Source organism: Saccopteryx leptura, chromosome 3 (genome assembly GCF_036850995.1).
Source record: "Saccopteryx leptura isolate mSacLep1 chromosome 3, mSacLep1_pri_phased_curated, whole genome shotgun sequence".
NCBI classification, from domain to species: Eukaryota; Metazoa; Chordata; class Mammalia; order Chiroptera; family Emballonuridae; genus Saccopteryx; species Saccopteryx leptura.
In genome coordinates, this window is record NC_089505.1 from 252659652 (window position 1) to 252681244 (window position 21593).

General features: G+C 37.2%; 1 protein-coding gene across 1 annotated transcript in view; it reads right to left on the reverse strand.

The window, feature by feature from the left end:
• Positions 1 to 1110: 1110 nt before the first annotated feature.
• The window catches only part of ACTR2 (actin related protein 2), a 38221-nt gene continuing 17738 nt past the window's right edge, over positions 1111 to 21593 (reverse strand). The window contains exons 4-9 of the mRNA XM_066378140.1: positions 21044 to 21116; positions 16697 to 16833; positions 14819 to 14968; positions 10968 to 11113; positions 6662 to 6794; positions 1111 to 3428 (exon numbers count right to left, since the gene is read on the reverse strand). Of these exons, the coding sequence (XP_066234237.1) occupies positions 3258 to 3428; positions 6662 to 6794; positions 10968 to 11113; positions 14819 to 14968; positions 16697 to 16833; positions 21044 to 21116 (810 nt within the window). The 3' untranslated portion in view covers positions 1111 to 3257. The remainder of the gene's footprint in view (positions 3429 to 6661; positions 6795 to 10967; positions 11114 to 14818; positions 14969 to 16696; positions 16834 to 21043; positions 21117 to 21593) is intronic.

Below are 21593 nucleotides of genomic sequence, written 5' to 3' on the forward strand. Positions count from 1 at the left end.
TATATACAGAGAGCTGTCACACTACACTTCCCACCACTAAGGGAGACTGGATAAGACACCAAGAGGCAACCTTCAGTAGGTTCTGAGGGACTCTGGCCATGAAGGAGCAAGGAGGTTCAAGCATATAAGTTTTCCTTCAGGAAAAACAAAAACACTTGAGTCTACTCCCCAGCCCCATCTGCAAAGGCAAATATAAACGCAAGAAAGGGTCAGTGTAATAAATTTTCATCCTTCTTTTATTAAAAATAATATGCCCGCAAGTCTGAAGACAAGCTGAAATAGTCTCGAGAAGACACATATTCCATACAGGCCTGACTACTACTCCTGCTACTGTGGAAATCACAGTGCCTCCTGGGAAACAGAAGTCTCTGACAGAGGAAAACCTCTAATACAGCTATAGCTGTAATTTGCTCTTTTAAAAAAAATAAATAAATTTTTTTTTCTTAAGTGAGAAGTGGGGAGGCACTCTCCCACATGTGCCCAGACTGGGATCTACCTGGCAAGGCCCCTATGGGGCAATGCTCTGCCCAACTGGGGCTGTTGCTCAGCAACAGAGCTATTTTAGCGCCTGAGGTGAGGCCATGGAGCCATCCTCAGGGCCCAGGACCAATTTGCTCCACCACATGCTGGGCCAATGCTCTACCACTGAGCCAACTGGCCAGGGCCTGTAATTTGCTCTTATTCCTTGTTTTTGTTTTTTCTTTTTTCTTTATGTACTTGAAATCATACCAGAAATAAAGAGTTTTTTTGGTCAAATAATAGAACACTAAACTGAACTTGGCCTATCAACCAGTAGAGAAAAACAAAGACAAAATTAAATTTTACTTTGAAAAACCTGATTTTATTTTCTGAATTAAAAAGTGTATTTATGTTAAGTTCAGAATTTTTAACATTCCACTGATCTCTGAAAATACTTTCCTGATATTGTTAACAGTGTTCAGAACTGTGTAAAAGTTAACATACAATACCACTTTTTAAAGAAAAAGGTTTAAATGTAGAACCTATTTCTAAGAAACTCTTCTCAAAGGTCAAGGTATTGGCAATACTAATTTTAAAATAATTATTTTTGGAAATTTAAATGACAATGGTTTAAGAATGAGAAATCAGATCTCTCTTAAAAAATTTTTTAATTTGAGAAACTCATACCAGACAACTCCAATTAAACACAATACTTCCCAACCCCCCAAATTACTGAATGCATTATTTCACCTTGGAATAGGAAAAATTATAAAATGGAATTTTAAAATTATACTATATATATTAAGATACCAAAGGACAGATAATAAACGCTCTTCCACAGTTTTATTTAAGAGCCTATCCCGTTCTTTGTTTTCTACCCCACCCCCCACATTATAAAATCATGACCAAAGGCCAAGAGTCAATCCATTTACCCAAAATGAATAGCTAGTAGGTACTTGTCCTACGTTTGTGTCTTCTAGAAAGTCCAGTCTTCAAAAGGCTGACAGATTTAGGAACATTTTAGATCCAAAGTACGCTGACACCCATGTCCCTGAAAGCTAGCAGATGTTATTCACAGGCTATTCACATGTAGCATGTCCAGCATGCAGGCAACCGTGTTTGTTCAAATTGAGGTAAAACAGAATATATACTTAATATTTAACAGAAGCTGCATAATGAAAACCAAACTCCTTTTGCTGCTTATTTCATATAAACTGATTTTTAAGTTTTCTAACAAAAGAGACTCTAAAGCCAATATCTTTCCAATTTCAGTCCCCCCCAAAATAAGCTTCTCCTTTCAAAGCAAAGCTTTCTTCTTTCATTATTAGTAAAGAATTTTTTGAAATAAAAAAAACAAAAACAAAACAAAAGCTTTGTTTCCAGAATCTTCATTTTGTACTTAGTGTGATACAATTTATTATTTTATTTTTCAAATTTAGAAAGAATTCAGGCCTGAGTACTATTTGATATTTTTTCAAATAACAAGTAATCCTGACAGGATTCATAAATATGATTTTCTGAAATAGGCAGGAAAGTCTGCTAACATTTACAAATTACCAACAATTCTTGTTTCAAGCATAAGATGGCTGAGATTTAGTCATTATGATTAATTTTTCAATACCAATATGAATTTAAATCTTTATAATTTTTTGCCAACATATTAACAAATCAAATTTTACTCCAGGTTTCAAATAAAAACAAACAAACAAAAAACTAATGAAAATTAATCAACTGGCAACAAGTCCCATATTTTAATGTTATTTTTAATCCAACAATTATAACCTACTGCCAGTAATTATTAGTATGTATCTACTTGTTTTTTTATTAAATAAGCACTGGTCAGTTAGTTATCTAAAAAAATACTTTGCAAGGATGGTGCTTGGCTCTGGGCTACCTTAGTGCTTCTGGTATAAACAGAAGCACTAGAGTATACCAGCTCTTAAGCACCTTTAAAATCTGTAGTTTGAATGTCCAACAGCATTTCTTAAATGTTACTTTTCCATTGAGATTTTAGGGAGTCTAGTCCTAGATAACATGGTTGATTTTTAAAAAAACCAAATCCTAAGCCACATGGTAATGAGATACTATACTTGTTTTTTTTACATCATATGGAAACAGTTCCAGGCAGACCAAAAAGAGAAAAAAATATGCCAAATCAAAGTACTGTAAATAAAGTTAATCTTTTGTACCCCAGAGCAGAAAAGCTCAAAAAAAAAAAAAAAAATCTAAACCAAAAAAACCCACCTCCCCTCACCCTTATACAAAAACCACCCAAAACACTGTAGTTCTGAGCCTAATATTTCCCTAAACTGTTAATACCAGAGCTTTAAGGTACTAAAATCTGTACCAGTAACTGGAAAGCGTCACACAACAGAGGAAATGCCATAAAGCGTTCAGCAGCTGCCCACCCATCCCTTACCACCCCCACCCCAATAACATGTAAAAGCTCCTATTAAAGTTGTTTCTTATGCTAATAAAGGCATACCACCTAGTGTGCTAACACTAGCAGCATTAGAGCAGTAAAGTGAAAATAGGAAGCCGATAGGAAGAAACAAAGCAGCAGACAGGACCCTTTGCCCTCTCCTGGTGTTTGTAAGGAAGTGGTTGAATTAAACAGATTTACCCACATTAACAAAAATTTAACAAAGCTTCCCTAAGACACCAAAATAAAACCTGACCTTTCCAGTCAAAGGGCAAAGAGAGTCCTCTTCCATGTCCTGGAGTTTAATGAGTTCAAACATTGGCAATAAAGGAAAAAAAGAAAGCGTTAGGGGTGTGATGGGAACAAGCTTGGTAGCTTATCGAACAGTCACACCAAGCTTCTCCAGCACACGGACACCCTTTTCTTGGTATTCCTGTCGGGTCATCCAGAAGTTGTCTTTGTCTTTCATGATATCCGCTAGAACTGCACCACCCAGGAATACCATGTGCTTTCTGCGGGGTGGATCCTCGATGCGGATCTTAAATTTCTAAAGAAGAAAGGGATGATAAAAATGTCACATGTGCTTAGGGCATTCTGCTTCATAAAATGACTTTTTCATTTATTATTGAATTCTCACAAAAATCTTGTGAAATAAGTAGGACAGCGGGATAGCTAGTGTGCTTAGAACAGCCCTAATTTATTCCTGCTACCCCATCATTAACAGCACCTATCAAAAGTGCCCTGATTTGAATGATAAAACCTATGATTACCCTACTGCCAGAATTCTGATTATGGCAGCTTTTCCCATCACCTGGTGGATGAACACACAGTCAATCACTTAGCTAGCTGTCAAATGAAAAGTCAGGATAAGAGGACTTCTATGGTTTCTTCAAGGTCTAGCTGCTATGACTGTAGTCCCATGTATCAGAGAAAAACTGAAGTTCTTTCTTATAAGCAAAGGTCACTTTCTACTGTCTCAAATTCAAATAAAATATTTTTTAAAATAAAAAAACCCGAAATATGGTAAAAATAAATCATAGGGATATTTGAGAAAATAAACACTGTAACTAACCAAAATGAAAGACAAGTGGGAAGTTTTCTACTCTATGGCCAGGATTAACTGTCTAACAAGGACACACTTCAATCTGTATAGTCAGTTAACACCTAAAGGAGAAACCTTAAAAAAATGTAGCAGTTTTATTAACAGTGTGACAAATCCTGCAAAAGGACTCAATAATTATGGCATTCTGAGCTGTCTTTATGTCACATAAATGAACTGTAGGACCTAATAATATACTGCTCACAAAAATTAGGGGATATTTTATAGCTTCATATTCATTTTGAAATATCCCCTAAATTTTGTGAGCAGTATATATGACATAGAAAAATACCAGTTACCAATCCTGAGGCTAACCTACTGTTACTGTTTTAATTATGCCAATTACTGTTTTATTCTTCTTAGGCAGGGGTCAGCAAACTTCTGATAAATACTAAATACTAGAAGTTTTACAGGTCTCTCTGGCAGCTATAGACAATAAGTGACGATAGGTAACATATAAAAGAATGGTCCTGGTTGTGTTCCAAAAGAATTGTGTTCATTTACAAGACAGCTGGTTTTGGCCCAGGGCTGTGGTTTGGCCAACCCCCCTCTAAGGGAAGCTTGGGCTACCCTGAAGACACAGTTGCCCTTGAAGCTTCCTCAGCTGACTGCTGTTTCTCTCACCGCACCTCCCTAATCCTGGAAACCTGGTAACAGCAATTCTCATTCTTCCCTGCTGCTTCTTTCTCCCTCCCCCTACCTATCCGCAGCCCCTCCAAAACCTGTTCTGTCAGGCTATTCCATCCATCACTCCCACCTAAGTCTTCTATAGATCCCCAGGGGACTTCTTCTCACTCTTGTGCTGACTGCATGAGTGTATGCGCCATCCCCATCACTTCCTGACATTATCCTTGGTGACTTTGTCCTCGCCCTCCCACACTCACTTGGCAAACTGCAACTCAGGTGACCAACCCTCTACTTGCACCAGAAGCAACTGAACACTACAGGAGAGGAGCTCAGCATCTTACTTCAAATGTATTCCTTACCGCAACTGAGCCCCTTAGTGCTGCTCAGCAATCCTGTTGCATTTCTCCCCTCTCTTCCACTCTCTAAGACACTTCATTTCCCTCCTCCTCCTCTATTTTATAAACCTCTGCCACCTCCTCCTTTTTCTCAGAGCCTCCGAACCTGTCTTTCTACATTCACCTTTCTTTCCCCTCAACAGCCTATTCATACCAGACTTAACAATCCTTTAAAAACACATGATATCCCATCATTTCTCTGCTCAAAGTCCAAGACTTTCTATCTCACTAGGAATAAGGCCAAACTGTGCTGTGGCTGAACAGAACCTGCGTCCGGACTGCCTTTCTGAGCTCACTTCCCAGCCCTCTCCATTGCTCACTCGCCGCTAGCCGCAGCTGCCCTCTCCCACCAGCTTAAGGGTTTGCCACTTGCTGGTCCTGCCTAGAAGGGTCTTTGCCTGGAAAGTCAGTCATGTGGCTCACTTCCTCACTCCATGCAGGTCTCTACTCAAAAGTTTTCTCATCAGAGAAGCCTTCCCTGATCACCCTGCATGAAGAACACCCAATCCCACCAGTTCCTACCACTGTCTAAATCCCAACCATACTTTACCGTCTTCACAGCATTATTACCACTGACATATTATTGTCCTTCACAAACTGAAAGCAGGGATCTGGGCTTTGTTCACCACTGCCTTGTTTATCCCACCATCTCGACCAGTGTTTGACTCCCAGGAGTTCAACAAACGTGCTGAATAAATAAATAATCACCTGAAACTGACTTTAAATTGTATGTATAACTCAAAATCAGACAAGTATAGTACTTAGACAATATGGCTCCTTTTCAGTCTTTTAATTTGTTTAATGTTATGTGTCCATTCTCAATTTAATTTCAACATTTTAAGACACATAGAGAAATGTAATAATTAGTGTCTCCGATATGTACAGTCCTCTGTAATGTGTAATTCCATTACCTAATACAGTTGATCAAAGTCAGTGAGACAAACCTTGCAGATTGATTCAGATTTAAATGACTGTTGGTTGAGAGCACAATATATAGAGCACTTCACATTGTCCAATTTATAGAAAAAAAAGTCAACCATTAACTATTACATATTAGTTTAAATTTTTCTTTCTACTCTATACTTCAATAACTACAATTAAAGTTTGTTGCAGGAGCTATGACAGTTGATGGAGATGCAAAAGAACTGGAAACACCATGTTTTATAATCTGATTGGGGAGCTAAACATATGCAAGAAATAGCCAGAAAATAACCTAAAATCAGCAATATGAGACAGTCCAAGTGTTGCACTGAAGGCTGGTTACCTAGCCAAAAAGTAAAAAAAAAAAAAAAAAAAACCCAAAAAACAACAAAACCCATCAAAAGGGGTGTTTACCCCTCCACAGAACAGCAGTTCTTCCTACGTATTTAGAGATACCTCGATTCAGGCTGTACATTACAGATAACACAGAATATTTGGTCCTGGACCTAGTCATCCCCACTCACTGAATACACAGGTGACCATACACTATGACCATTCTGGGACAGAGCTTATGACCTTGCACCATTTAGTTCTACCTCTTCAAGGCTGTACGTGACATTAGAAATTTGTTTAGAAAGACTTCTTACGCCCTCTGGTGGCTGTCAAAATTCACAAGCTACTTCCCAGGGTTTAAAAGGTGTATGTATATTAACAGTTGGATTATTGATTGATACTTACAGAAAGTTTTTCCACATCTCCCTTTAAAACTCGTTCTAAGTAAAGCTGCTTTAGTTCTCGTTCCAACCGTGATGGCAGCCCAGGGTACATAGTAGACCCTCCAGAAAGCACAATATGCTTATAGAATTCAGATCTAGAAGGACACAAAAGGTATTCATTTGGGGTGTCAAATTACGAACAGTATCTCAGAGTTCCTGTTATGTATATCAGCCACAGGGGGGTTGCTAGGAGATTTAAATAAAATTCGACATGGCCCTGGCCTGGTAGCTCAGCAGGTTAGTGTGTCATGTCCATATTCCAAGCTTGCTGGTTTGTTGTTCCCTGGTCAGGGCACATACAAGATCAACCAAGGGATACATAAATAAGCGGAATAACAAACTGATGTATCTCCTCTCTCGCCCTTCCTCTCTCTCTCTAAAATAAATCAACCAAAAATGTTTAAAAATAGAATGCCTAATCTTCAATCACCACCAACAGAAATGTACTTTTAAACACAATTTTGTTATTAATGATCATTAAAAGGAAAAAAGCACCTATCTATTCCTATTATGAGAATTTACCGTAATTATAAAGTCTAGATTAGACTTTTTATCATCTTTCATTAGACTTATAAATTTATATCATGAGCCAATTGCTATTTTTGTTAATTTCCATTATTATCCTACTTGCTAGCCATCCCACAGAAATTAGATGGGTATTTAATTCAGGGTTAAACAAACAAGTAAGCAAACATTTGCTTTACAAAATGCTTTTGCATGAATTCCTCAATAACCTGGGAGTAGAGGAGGGCTTTCTAACTATGACTCAAACTCTAGATGTGCCCAGTGCTACAAAAATATAAGTGCACGTAAGGTTATTAATTGCAGAATTATTTGTCAACACAGATACTGGAGTCTACCTTACCAACTAAGAGTCACTAAATAAACTATAGAACACTGAAAAACGTGCAACTTGAAAAAAAAATGAGAACAAACTCTAGAAAATGGTATGATTGTTTAGAATATATTAAGCAAAAAAAAAAGTGTACGAGTATTTATACTTCCTTTTGAGTAAAAGAAAGTACGAACTATAGAAAGGATAAACCTGAAACTAATGAGACCATTTACCTATAAGAGCAAAAAGACTAGGGTAAAAGACAGGGAGTGGAAAAAGAAGTACTTCCACATATAATTATATACTTTTGACTAGACTGTTAATGTTCTACCTAGTCAAAAAACAAAATTAAAAGTGAGCTAAGAGCCTGACCAGGCAGTGGCACAGTGGATAGAGCATCAGACTGGGATGCAGAGGACCCAGGTTCGAGAACCTGAGGTCACCAGCTTGAGCGTGGGTTCATCTGGTTTGAGCAAAATCCCACCAGCTTGAACCCAAGGTCGCTGGCTCGAGCAAGGGGTTATTCGGTCTGCTGAAGGCCCACGGTCAAGGCACATATGAGAAAGCAATCAATGAACAACTAAGGTGTTGCAACGCACAATGAAAAACTAATAATTGATGCTTCTCATCTCTCTCCGTTCCTGTCTGTCTGTCCCTGTCTATCCCTCTCTCTGACTCACTCTCTGTCTCTGTAAAAAATAAATTAATTAATTAAAAAAAAAGTGAGCTCAATAATCAAAACAGCATGGTATTGGCAGAAAAATAGACACTCAGACCAATGGAACAGAATAGAAAGCCCAGAAATAAAACCACATATATATGGTCAAATAATCTTTGATAAAGGGGCCAACAACACACAATGGAGAAAAGAAAGCCTCTTCAACAAATGGTGTTGGGAAAACTGGAAAGCCACATGCAAAAGAATGAAACTCGACTATAGCCTGTCCCCGTGTACTAAAATTAATTCAAAATGGATCAAAGACCTAAATATAAGACCTGAAACAATAAAGTACATAGAAGAAGACATAGGTACTAAACTCATGGACCTGCGTTTTAAAGAACATTTTATGAACTTGACTCCAATGGCAAGAGAAGTGAAGGCAAAGATAAATGAATGGGACTACATCAGAATAAAAAGTTTTTGCTCAGCAAGAGAAACTGATATCAAAATAAACAGACAGCCAACTAAATGGGAAATGATATTTTCAAACAACAGCTCAGATAAGGGCCTAATTTCCAAAATTTACAAAGAACTCATAAAACTCAACAACAAACAAACAAACAATCCAATAAAAAAATGGGAAGAAGACATGAATAGACACTTCTCCCAGGAAGAGATACAAATGGCCAACAGATATATGAAAAAATGCTCAGCTTCATTAGTTATTAGGGAAATGCAAATCAAAACTACAATGAGATACCACCTCACCCCTGTTAGATTAGCTATGATCAACAAGACGGGTAATAGCAAATGTTGGAGAGGCTGTGGAGAAAAAGGAACCCTCATTCACTGTTGGTGGGACTGTAAAGTAGTACAACCATTATGGAGGAAAGTATGGTGGTTCCTCAAAAAACTGCAAATAGAACTACCTTATGACCCAGCAATCCCTCTACTGGGTATATACCCCAAAACCTCAGAAACATTGATACGTGAAGACACATGTAGCCCCATGTTCATTGCAGCACTGTTCACAGTGGCCAAGACATGGAAACAACCAAAAAGCCCTTCAATAGAAGACTGGATAAAGAAGATGTGGCACATATACACTATGGAATACTACTCAGCCATAAGAAACGATGACATCAGATCATTTACAGCAAAATGGTGGGATCTTGATAACATTATAAGGAGTGAAATAAGTAAATCAGAAAAAAACAAGAACTACATGATTCCATACATTGGTGGAACATAAAAATGAGACTAAGAGACATGGACAAGAGTGTGGTGGTTACCAGGGGTGGGGGGAGGGGGGACAGGGGGAGGGTTCGGGGGAGGGGGAGGGGCACAGAGAACTAGATGGAGGGTGACGAAGGACAATCTGACTTTGGGCGAGGGGTATGCAACATAGTTTAATGACAAGATAACCTGGACATGTTTTCTTTGAATATATGTACCCTGATTTATTAATGTCATCCCATTACCATTAATAAAAATTTATTTAAAAAAAAAAAAAAAAAAAAAAAGTGAGCTAAGAATATCTTGTGCCTCCAACAGGATGTGCTCAAAAAAAGATGGAGGCATAGCAAAGGACACTAGAGCCTGCTTGAAGGGGCTCCCTTTGGCCAAATCAGGAAAAACTCGAGCAGCACAATAAATAAAGACAGTAATAAATTATAATCTACTGGGGAAAAATCATGAATCCATTCCAACAACAAACAAAAAGAGACCAGGAAAAGCACTTGCTATTGCTGAAATGCTGACAAATAAATATAGAAGGAATGATAGAACTAGGAAATCCTCTTCTTGCAACAACGACAATAAAAAACGGATTTAGGCAAGAATCATCAATACATGCTAAAAGGGGCGGGGGAGGGTAGTTTGGTGAGAAACAGGAGATTTACAAAATCTCAAAGTATTTTCCCACAGATTACTATAAATTAGGAGAGGAAAAACAGGACAACTATACAGTGGAGCAAAGAGGAAACTTCTTTAAGAGCTTAACACTAACATCCCTAATAAATAACAGACTGACATCAGCCCTAGACGTGATACCCTGAGGACACATTACGGGTGCAGTACTTTTGCCCAAAATGCATAACCTGAATCTAATCATGAGAAGTCATTCAAACCCAAACTGAGAAAACTTCTCTAAAACAATGGGCCTGTCTTTGCAAAGATTCAATGTTATGAAAGATTGAAGACTGGTAATAGAGAAAAGATTAAGAGATGTGCCGAAAAAAAGAGACATGCCAACTAAATACAATGTGTGATCCTAGATTTAAGGACATGGACAAAACTGAAATATGGATGATAAAAGTATCTATCTGTAATCAATCTCCGGCACTTGATAACTATATTGCAGCTATATATGGGAATATTTTCATTTTTAGAAAATACAAAGTGACCATTAAGGAGTTAAGAGGATTTATACAATTATCTTACTCTCAAATTAGCTAAAGGAAAAAATATATAGGGGATAACAAAGCAAATGTAGAAAATTAGTAAAATGAGAAACTGGATAAAGACTGTGCAATACAAGTTCTCTTTATTGTATTATTCTAGCAACTTTTCAGTTTTAAATTATTTCAAAATAAAAAGTTTAAAATGGCTTGAGATACAATGATATAATGGTAAATTGAGTGTCGCCTTCTGAAAATATTATTTTGCCTTATCTATTCAAAAACATGAGATAACAGGCAATTCAGTCATTCCAACTATTTATATTTCATCTATTTCTGATAAATAACTTTGAAACCAGCATTTCTAACATACCTGGTATCAATATCAGCTGCCTGGATTGTGTTAAAAAGTAATTCAGCAACACCCACTCCCTCAACATTGATCAAGTGAGGCTGGAATAAAGCTTCTGGTGCTTCAAATCTCTCTCCCCCAACTTTGATAATGCGGCCATCTGGGAGCTAGAAACCAAGATTAATCAGTTATTAGTCACCAAGATTACAAAATTTTCCAGTATTCACTAGAACACCAATACTTTTAAGCACATCTGTTCTATAATCAAAATCATTATCCACATATTTCTTCTAAAAAATATTTTTGGAAAAAAAGAAAAAAAAAGGTCAAATAAAATGCATTTAGATGATTGTTTTTATTATCATACTCTGTTCTGCTTTTAAAATGGTATGTCTTGCCCAAGGTGTCGGGAGTTTACTGAAGAAATCACCAAAGCCCGAATGCCAGAAGCTGCATGATGTGCAGCAAAGCACACACAGGCAGCATCAATCAACCACTGCGTCTGGATTATACCTGGTGTCAACGCTGCTTCTCTTATTTTTTTCAACACCTTTGTAATTTTATAAATATTTTTGCCATGTAGCACAAACATTCAATTTAATAATTTTTTCACCAAATAATTATTCTGTGAAACTTTATTTTGCTATCAAAACTTTATATCATGTGTGAAACTTGTCAAATTATTTAATCTGAAAAATATTTTATGATCAAAATGTTTAAGGAACACTTGATATAGACTATTATTATTATTTTTTATTGATAGAGAGAGACAGAGAAAGGGACAGATAGGAAGGGAGAGATGAGAAGCATCAATTCTTCATTGCGGCACCTTAGTTGTTCATTGATTGCTTTCTCATTTGTGCCTTGATGGGGGGGGCACTACAGCAGAGTAAGTAACCCCTTGCTCAAGCCAGCAACCATGGGGTCATGTCTGTGATCCCACACTCAGGCCCGTAACTCAGCACTAAAGCCGGTGAACTCACACTCAAGCCAGATGAGCCCACGCTCAAGCCAGTGAGGTTCGAAACCTTGGGGTCCTCTATGTCCTAGGCTGATGCTCTATCTACTGTACCACCCCACTGCCTGGTCGGGCTAGACTATTTTTTATCAGGTAATTCTGTTGTATCCTACTTACTAGGTCCTATTAAATTTTTAATGATAATAGGTAGTGTAGATACAATTTTTTTAAAAATTATTTTTATTTATTCATTTTAGAGGAGAGAGAGAGAGAGAGAGAAGGGGGGAGGAGCAGGAAGCATCAACTCCCACATGTGCCTTGACCAGGCAAGCCCAGGGTTTCGAACAGGCGACCTCAGCGTTCCAGGTCGACGCTTGATTCACTGCGCCACCACAGGTCAGGGGTAGATACAATTTTAATTTAAGCAAAGAAGATTTCAAGAACAGGTCAGATACTGTTACACGGAACTGTATAGAACTCTTAGGTCACATCTTGTTTATATTTAATTAAGTGAGAAATATTAAAGAAAAACTCCCTCTCTTAAACCACGTCATAATTCATTGGACTGACTTAAGTAACAAGCATTCTTGCATATGCTGGCATTTGACACATTTCTTCATGAGATAACAGAATTGGTTTTACATTAACATTTCTAAGTGTGTTTATTTATAATTATAATTAGGTTCCAAAATTGACCTTCCAATATGACAAACTCACACAAAGCAAGTTCTTTAAAACATTTACTCCATGTTTGCTGTAATTGTTTATAGATATGTGCAAAGCAATAGCATTTTTCAAAAACTTCAGAATTTTCTTTATAAATTGTATCAAATTTCTTAACAACAAAAAGATACTGATCCAAACATTTACCCTTAAGAAAACAAAACCATCAAGTGAGTTTGAAAACCACATGAAATCACCTTACCTAGAAAAACTTCACAAGGCAGACTGTTTTTAGCAAAATTTCTGTACCTCACATTTCTAGCCTCTCTGATGGTGTGACTTCTCTGGACACTCTGTCTTCAGGCCACACTGGGGCCACTAACCCTAGTAACTACCCTAGGAACTGTTAAGACTGTACGGTTTTCATTTCTCTATATCAAATCTCACCCTATCCTTTATTTGTTCACCCATATCCCTCTTCACTTATCAGTTTACAGTTTCTAGAAAGGAGGAAATTAATAAATCATGTCTTACAGTTTTATTTCCCTCTTTCTTTCCTCATGTCATTTTCTTCCAGACAAGCCAGGTAGATGAAAAATTATAAATCTAGAGGAAATGTCAAGAAAGCTTCAGGAAAGAAATCCCCAGGGCAAATCTGGAGGCCATTAAGTTGCAAAGTATTGGATTATTGATTATTTGGATCGATATCTTTTAAAACTAAAACAATATAACTTACACAAATTTATAACTATTTTTTAAATGACCGTTTTGTACATATTTGTGATACACAACTTATATGAATTAAATGGTTTAAGAACAATTGATAAAAAAAGAATAATTGCTTTTATCACCTATTACTCAATTTCATTTTAGTAATAACTAGATCAAAGATGAGATCTGGAAGTTCTTGATACCCAAATGAACAATAAACTTAAGATAACAATACATTAAAAATTTAGCACCCTGTGACAGCCTGACGTGTAGAAGTCCCGGGTTCGATTTCTGGTCAAGGCACACAGGAGAAGTGACCATCTGCTTCTCCACCCCTCTTGCTTCTATCTCTCTCTCTCCCTCTTTCTCTCTCTTCCCCTCCCACAGCCATGGCTCAAACAGTTTAAGCAGTTGGCTCTGGGTGTTGAGGATGGCTCCATGGCTCACCTCATGCCAAGCAACAGAGCAGTGGCTCAGATGGGGAGAGCATCGCCCTATAGGGGGCTTGCTGGATGGATCCTGGTCTGAGATATGCGGGAGTCTGTCTCTCTGCCTCCCCGCCTCACTTAAAGAAAAAAAAAATAAAAAAAGAAAATACTAAGTCAGGAAAAGACTGCCATCTATTGAGTAACTAAAGCAATACAAAGTTGTCCCTTGCCATATCATGGTTCACTTTTCATGGTCTCACTGTATTGTGGATTTTTAAGTTGTATATATCTAATTTTGTATTGTGGGTTTTTTGCTATATCGTGGGATTTTGCAGTATATAAGTATTTTTATATATTTATTATTTTAATTATTTTTGTGGTAAAATAAGCAAAATAACTGTGGGAAAGGTTTATAAGAGTGTGGGGAGGGTTTATAAAGCCTTAAAATATTTATAAATAATAAAATAAATATAAGGTTGCTACTTTGTGGATTTTCACTTACTGGGGGGGTGTTCTGGAACCTAACCCCCAAGATAGATGAGGGACCACTGTACCACTCTAGTATGACTACTTCCCAAAGTATGTTTCTTCGAACAGTCCTAATTCCATGAAATACTGAATAGTCCTCTAGTCTAACAAGGCTGAGAAACAGGTAAACTATATTCTCACAGTCATGCACATTAATAGCTCAAAGGCTCTGAGAAGCCCTGCAATACAGCAATACCAACTCTCTCCCAAACATCTGACAATGTAACTCCCACTTTAATTTTTGTGAAAAACCTATTAATATATCAGGGGCATAACATTCTGTAAAACACATGTTGAAAATGCTATTCCAGAGAATAGAGTCTCAAAATAAAATCTCATAATTATATCCTGAGGTAGAAAAGAGTTTATGTTTCTTGCTTTATTTCACATTGTATGGTGTCCTAGAGTAAGTGATTAAATCACTTTAATCTTTAGGTAGAAAGACAGTAAAGATCACACATATACATATCACAACCACCCCAAACAAAAATAATGGTTTCCAAGAAAACCTCCTTAAGCACACAGCAATAATCATGGCTGTTCATTTTAAAACCACATAAATATTATACACTGAAAATACTTACTGTGTAAGATTCAACTAATACTGTGGTTTCTAAGGCCAGTTTTTGCTCTTGCTCAATATTATACCCCACATAACACAATTTTTCTTTAATCATGCGGACTGTTTCAAAATCTGCAGAATGGTTGAAAGCATATCCTCGCAACAGAAGCAGCTGATAAAAAAAAAGTGTACTGTTTGAGTACTAATGTTTAGATAGTTTTGATAAACAATAAGAAATCTATTAGTAAATAAATATTATTTTAGTACTGAATTCCTACTATCTGCAATTTGTTCAATCAATGCCATATTCATGATATCCCTAGGTCTTAGAAAGTTTTATCCTTAGCTTCCAGTATAATGTGTAAGACCTATTAGATGGGCAATAGCATGTTAAACATATAAGAGAATTCAACCTGCTGATCAGACAAAAACAAAATAAAACAAAAAACACAAAACATAACATGCACATAAACACAACAACCTTTCAAATAAAAACTATAAAAAAATAAATACTTCATCTTTGTGTAAGAACAACACCCTTGGAAATTCTTTTGGTGGTTACCCTACAACAGAACTTCAGACTATAATGAGTATATTATAACTCTTATTACTTAAACTTATTATTATTCTATATTGAGACTAAAGGAACCCAATGTCAAGTTAAACACCTAATGCAACACAATTTGTTTCACAAATATCATCGCACAACAGTTTCTCAACAGTAGCACCAATGACATTTGGGACACTGTAATCCTTTGTTGTAGGGACTGTTTGTTGTAGGATGCCATAGGATGTTTAACAGCATTCCTGCAGTTGTACCATCCGAAAAAGGTCTCCACACATTGCTGCCTGTAGGGCAGTGTCATCTTGTGTTAAGAGCCACTGATCCAGAACATAGACTAACTACAGAATTCTGGTACAACAGATAATACTCTAAACTTTTTCTTTAACATTAAAAAAAAAAAAAAAATAGTGGCCTCATATACTTTCTCCAGCAATATGTTTTAAAGACAATTTTAACTAATTACAGTCAGAAGTAAACTTTAGAATAGTAAATAAACACTGAAAATTGGATATATTCCATGAAAACTTCTAAACATAAGGGCAGGCATATCTGGGCCCTGTTTTTAATCAAATATCATTAATTTGCTATCAGTGTATTTTGTGGGGAAAGATAAGATCAACACAACCAAGATTATCACTTTAGCCTGACCAGGCGGTGGCGCAGTGGATAGAACGTTGGACTGGGATGTGGAAGGACCCAGGTTCGAGACCCTGAGGTCGCCAGCTTGAGCGCGGGCTCATCTGGTTTGAGCAAAAAGCTCACCAGCTTGGACCCAGGGTCGCTGGCTCCAGCAAGGGGCTACTCAGTCTGCTGAAGGCCCACGGTCAAGGCACATATGAGAAAGCAATCAATGAACAACTAAGGTGTCGCAACAAAAAACTAATGATTGATGCTTCTCATCTCTCCATTCCTGTCTGTCTGTCCCTGTCTATCCTTCACTCTGACTCTCTTTCTGTCTCTGTAAAAAAAAAAAAAAAAAGATTATCGCTTTAATGTATATCTCTTCCAAGTAGGGTTTTATGGCAGAAAAGGCTGCCTAAGTTGTTCAAGGCAGTTTTAGGGTCTCTTCCATCTTTGAAATACCTCTCTACCCCTTCTTTAGGACTACCAATATAATTATGTAATGAAATGACATCGTCTCATTAGTATACCAGAAATCACATGTATACATCTCATATGAATTTTTTTATATGAATAACAGGGTAATTGGGTCATTTCTCTAATGATGCAGAAGATTCACTAGAATCCTAAGATGATAGTCAGATGATAGTCAACTTTGTATTAAGCCAGTAAATACAAACTACAAAATCTTTCTATGACATTTCCTTTCCTTACCTTGATAAGATACCGGGTAATATCTCTCCCAGCAATATCTAGTCTTCTGGTAAGGTGAGGGAGAGAAAAGCCTTCATAAACTGGGCAAATGTGAGTTACACCATCTCCAGAGTCCACCACTACTCCAGTCAATAAACCTGTGTGAGAAGCATGAGGTTTTAGATAAACCCAAATCAGAAAAACCAAAGCCAGCAAATTTTCAAGTATTAGTAGAGAAGCTATCTAGAAACTTCACCTTCATACTGGTCTAGAAGCAAGCATTTCAATGTTTGTTTTGAAGCGTGTTTCTAATACAGACAATTAATGCTTTGAGTAGTACGAACGTTCATGTACGTCCTCATGCCTCCTGACCATCCAGAGTATGATCGATTTATTTCGAAAATGTGTAAGGCAACATTAAAAAAAGGCAAATGTATGTTCTTCTTGTTTCCATAAATTGGTTATCAAACAAACATGATTTTAAGTTAATAAAACTGTAATCAGAACTAATTTCATTTTTTTTGAAAAAAATAAATAAAACAAAACAAAACACTCCCAGGGGTCAGTGAGCATGAAAAAAAAACTCACTACTCCAAGGGTTATGGTCAGAATTCCTTCACGTCTCTTGTGAGACTTTTTTAGTCTAATCATGTGTTACCGCAGGAAATGGGGAAAAACAGACTCTGTGACCTAGTATTGAAAAGTACATGTTCTTAATGCACAGTGCACTTCATTTTTATTTCCAACTTAATCCCTGAATTCTCTTGAAGTAAAATTTTCTAGGCTCTGGCTGGCTGGCTCAGTGGCAGAGCATTGGCCCAGGGTGTGGATGTCCTGGGTTCAATTCCCAGTCAGAGCACACAGGAAAAGCGACCATCTGCTTCTCCACTTCACCTCCCCCCCTCCTCCTCCCGCAGCCATGGTGTAATTGGCTTGAGTGAGTTGGCCTTAGGTGCTGAAGACAGCTCCATGGCTTCCACCTCAGGCACTTAAAAAAAATGCCTCAGTTGCTGAGCAACAGAGCAGCAGTCCCAAATAGGCAGAGCATCACCCCCTGGTGGGCTTGCGGGGTGGATCCCAGTGGGGGTGCATGTGGGAGTCTGTCTCTCTGCCTCCCCTCCATTCACTAAAAAAACAACAACATATATAAATATTTTTTCTAAAGCATTTTGGATAACTTTTATGAAAACCACTATGAAAGGTGAATAGTACACAAGTGAATAGTAAACCTGTTGAAACAATCTTGTTCTTTATTACTATTTTTGTCATATAATATATTCAAAACTGTGTTGTTTTGGGAAAATTCCTGTTGATACCAGATAGCTAGAAACCTGAGAACAAGTAATCTTGGCTAGCCAAGGATCACCTCAATTATTCACCAGAACCAGCAAGACAATGTCAATTAAACCTTATAATAAAAGAACAGCAAAGAAGATATTTTGTTTCCTATATGTGCTATTTAAAAGTATAAATGGCTACAAAAATCAAGAGTTTTGCCTTTTGCACAGGGTTAATCTAGGAGGAGCCCCAAACAACAAAAACCTTTCTCTAACTCACATTTTCTAATTATTTTAATTCCCCCCCAAATTTTAACCAGAATATGAATTATCTATAACATGTTTAAGCATTTCTTTATCATTTTCCCATTCCTGAATAGGCTCTCCCTTGTTCTTATTAATACAAATTTGCATGTACTACAGTATTTAAATGTAATGATTTGCCTTTGAATACATTTATTCAAACCACTCTTTTAAAGCAGACATAATTTGTCCTTGATTGATGCCGTAGGCCTCATAAAAATCACTTAAAGCCTTTTAATGTTGCATTCTTTTAAACAAAAATCTTTCCATTGCAAGAAAAAGAGGCATACATAACATCAATAATTCAAAATTACTCCTAGTAGTATCAACTATAGCAGGCATTTATATTAATTTCCCAAAAAGACCTGTCCATACAACCTCACCATTTTTCTTTTCTTTTTTTTTTTTTTAATCCAGTGAAAGGAGGGGAGGTAGAGATAGACTACTGTATGCGCCCCAACCGGGATCCACCCAGCAAGCTCACGGGGGCAATGTTCTGCCCATCTGGGGCGTTGTTCTGTTGCTCAGCAAAAAAGCTCTTAGAGCCTGAGGCAGAGGACATGGAGCCACCCTAAGCACCTGGGGCCAAATCACTCCAATTGAGCCAAGGCTGCAGGAAAGGGGGAAAGAGAGAAGAGGGGGAGGGGTGGAGAAGCAGATGGGAGTTTCTTTTGTGTGCCCTGACTGGGAATCCAACCCAGGACATCCCATGCCAGGACAATGCTCTACCACTGAGCCAACATGCAGGGACCCTGTTTCTACCACCTCCACCAGCTTATATATTGGACCTTTCCCTGCACACATTTGAACCATTTTCAGTGCCACACGCTTTTGTTAATGGATCCTCTTTTTTCCACTTCAATTCCTAGCAGTTCTTTAAAGGTCAATCCAGTACTTACCTTTTTGTTTATACCTTCCCTAACCAGTCTAATCCCCAGCCCAAGATTCTCTAATTCCAGTTATTCCCCTCACTCCTGTCTGTGCCATACAGGCAAACAAACCTCCCTAAATCACAGTGTCACCTCTCTTATTCTGAAAAACCTTTCATGGTTCTTAATACTTCTTCCTATCTTTTTAAAACTAGTAGTACTAGCCAACTTGTTTAGAAGAAGAGTTTTACTATGGCTTGAGTTCTTTTGATGAATATTACTAGACAATCATTTCTCAAAATAAGGATTCAATAGTTTTTAACAAAAATAGCTAATATCAGGAATTAAGAGAGATCATCTCATTGCACAGAAATAAATTTATGAATACTGCTAGGAAAAATGACCTGTTATGGTAAATTTTATTCAAGTATGAGTCAAACAAAAATTTTTCAGCAGAATTGTCCCCTCCCCACCTACTAAATGAAACTATTATTAGCAGTTTCAAAGTTTAGGTTGAAAGAATTTTATATCTATTTTTTCCAAAGTATTTTCTAAAATAAATTCTAAATTTTAATGCAATAATTACCTAGATGCAGATAATCACTCCCTGTGAAGTAACAAGTGATTTTTGACTCCTTGAAAGGAGAAAACTACTCATAGCTCTGCTGCAATAGTTTTAAGGGCATTACCATATCCTCTTACACTAAACAGAGTGCAAGGCACATGTCACATTTAGTTCCCCTAAGTATATGATATTTTCTAAGTGTCTATATCTAGTATTAAAGACAGCTTTTAAAAAATCTAGTATATATTTTTTACAAGGTGACTTTTACTAACCACGGATCACCTTAATATAGTGTGTTTTCTAAGTACCATCACACACACTGCTTAAGTACTATGGTTTGAGGCTTAGCTCAGGTGTCACCTCCGTCAGAAACCATCTCTGACGTGCTGAATCAAACGAGCTGTTTCTATGTCTTTTTACCAGACAGACTTGAGGTTATCTTTACATTTAGAGTGCCTAACAAGCTCTTTGACAGCCCCACAATTGTCAGTAAGACCACCTGAATATAAAAAGCTCTCTCCAACATGGCCAATATTTTATTCCCAATAGACAGGGAGGCAGTTTCTAATGGCAGTCCCAAGAAAACATAGTAGCCCCCTCCATTAAATCTATGCCTGAAAAGTTTGGAAGGTACTCCCAAATATTTACCTTCTTCTTTGTGTTTATACCTGACAACCATGATTTTATACTAACCTTTTTAGGTATGGTTTTTTTTTAACTGTCAGTTCTGAGAATAAATTCCATGTTCATTCTCTACTGCATAAAAAATTTTTACTTTAAAATAACCGAAGAGGGAACCTATTACTTATATTTAAAAATTGAGAAATTCATTTTTATTTAGAAATTAAAATGCATGGCCTGATCAGGTGGTGGTGCAGTGGAGAGCGTTGATCTGGAATGCTGAGGACCCAGGTTCAAAACCCCGAGGTCTCTGGCTTAAGCACCAGCTCATCCGGCTTGAGTGTAAGGTCACTGGCTTGAGTGTGGGATTATAGGCATGACCCCATGGTCGCTGGCTTGAGCAAGGAGTTAGTGCTCAGCTGGAACCCCCCCCTCCATGGCATGTATGAGATGCAATCAATGAACAACTAAAGTGTAGCAACTACAAGTTGATGCTTCTCATCTCTCACCTTTCCTGTTTGTTTCTGTCTCTCTCTCACTCCCTCACTAAAATAAATGTTATTTTACTTGACAAATTTTAGAAACTGAAAATATTTGAATATTTGAAAATATCTAAATAAATATATAAATAATGTGGTGTTCTGGGAATTACAACATATTGAAAAATCAAACTCTTTGACATAAACCATAATGTTTACTGAATTGATCATTCTAAAAGTTAAGCTTCACCTACCTTGAGCATACAAAGTCAGAACTGCTTGGATGGCTACATATACACCAGAAAACTGGTAAGTTTCAAACATTACCTGAAAATGCAAAAGGAAAGGGAAAATATGGGTCTTTAGAAGTTACAGACTCTATTTATGTTTTTGGCCAAAATAGAATCAAGAGATCTACAGAGTCCTCCTTTCTCTTCAGCTCTCTTTGCCTCTCTTAACTTCTACTGTCACAGAGCTCCAATTGTAGGATCAGATTTTTGGATTCATCCTCAGTCCTCAAGCATTTCGTAAGTGCTACAAAGCAGATTTCTGACTGTTTTAGTTAATAGTTAGAGTGAAATGCTTTCTGCATCTGAACAAGCCTTTTACAACTGATGTCCCTTAAAAGATATTAAAGACAAACGACCTTCAGCAGTTAAAAAAAAAATAGTAGTAAAATAGTAGGGCATGAAGACATAAACTAAATGTAGCAATCTCTGAATGTTGGTAGATAGAGAACTGCCTAGCTGCTGAGCCTGCCCTCCTTGCCTGAGCCAAGGCTGTAGCCCCACTCTCACTGAACTA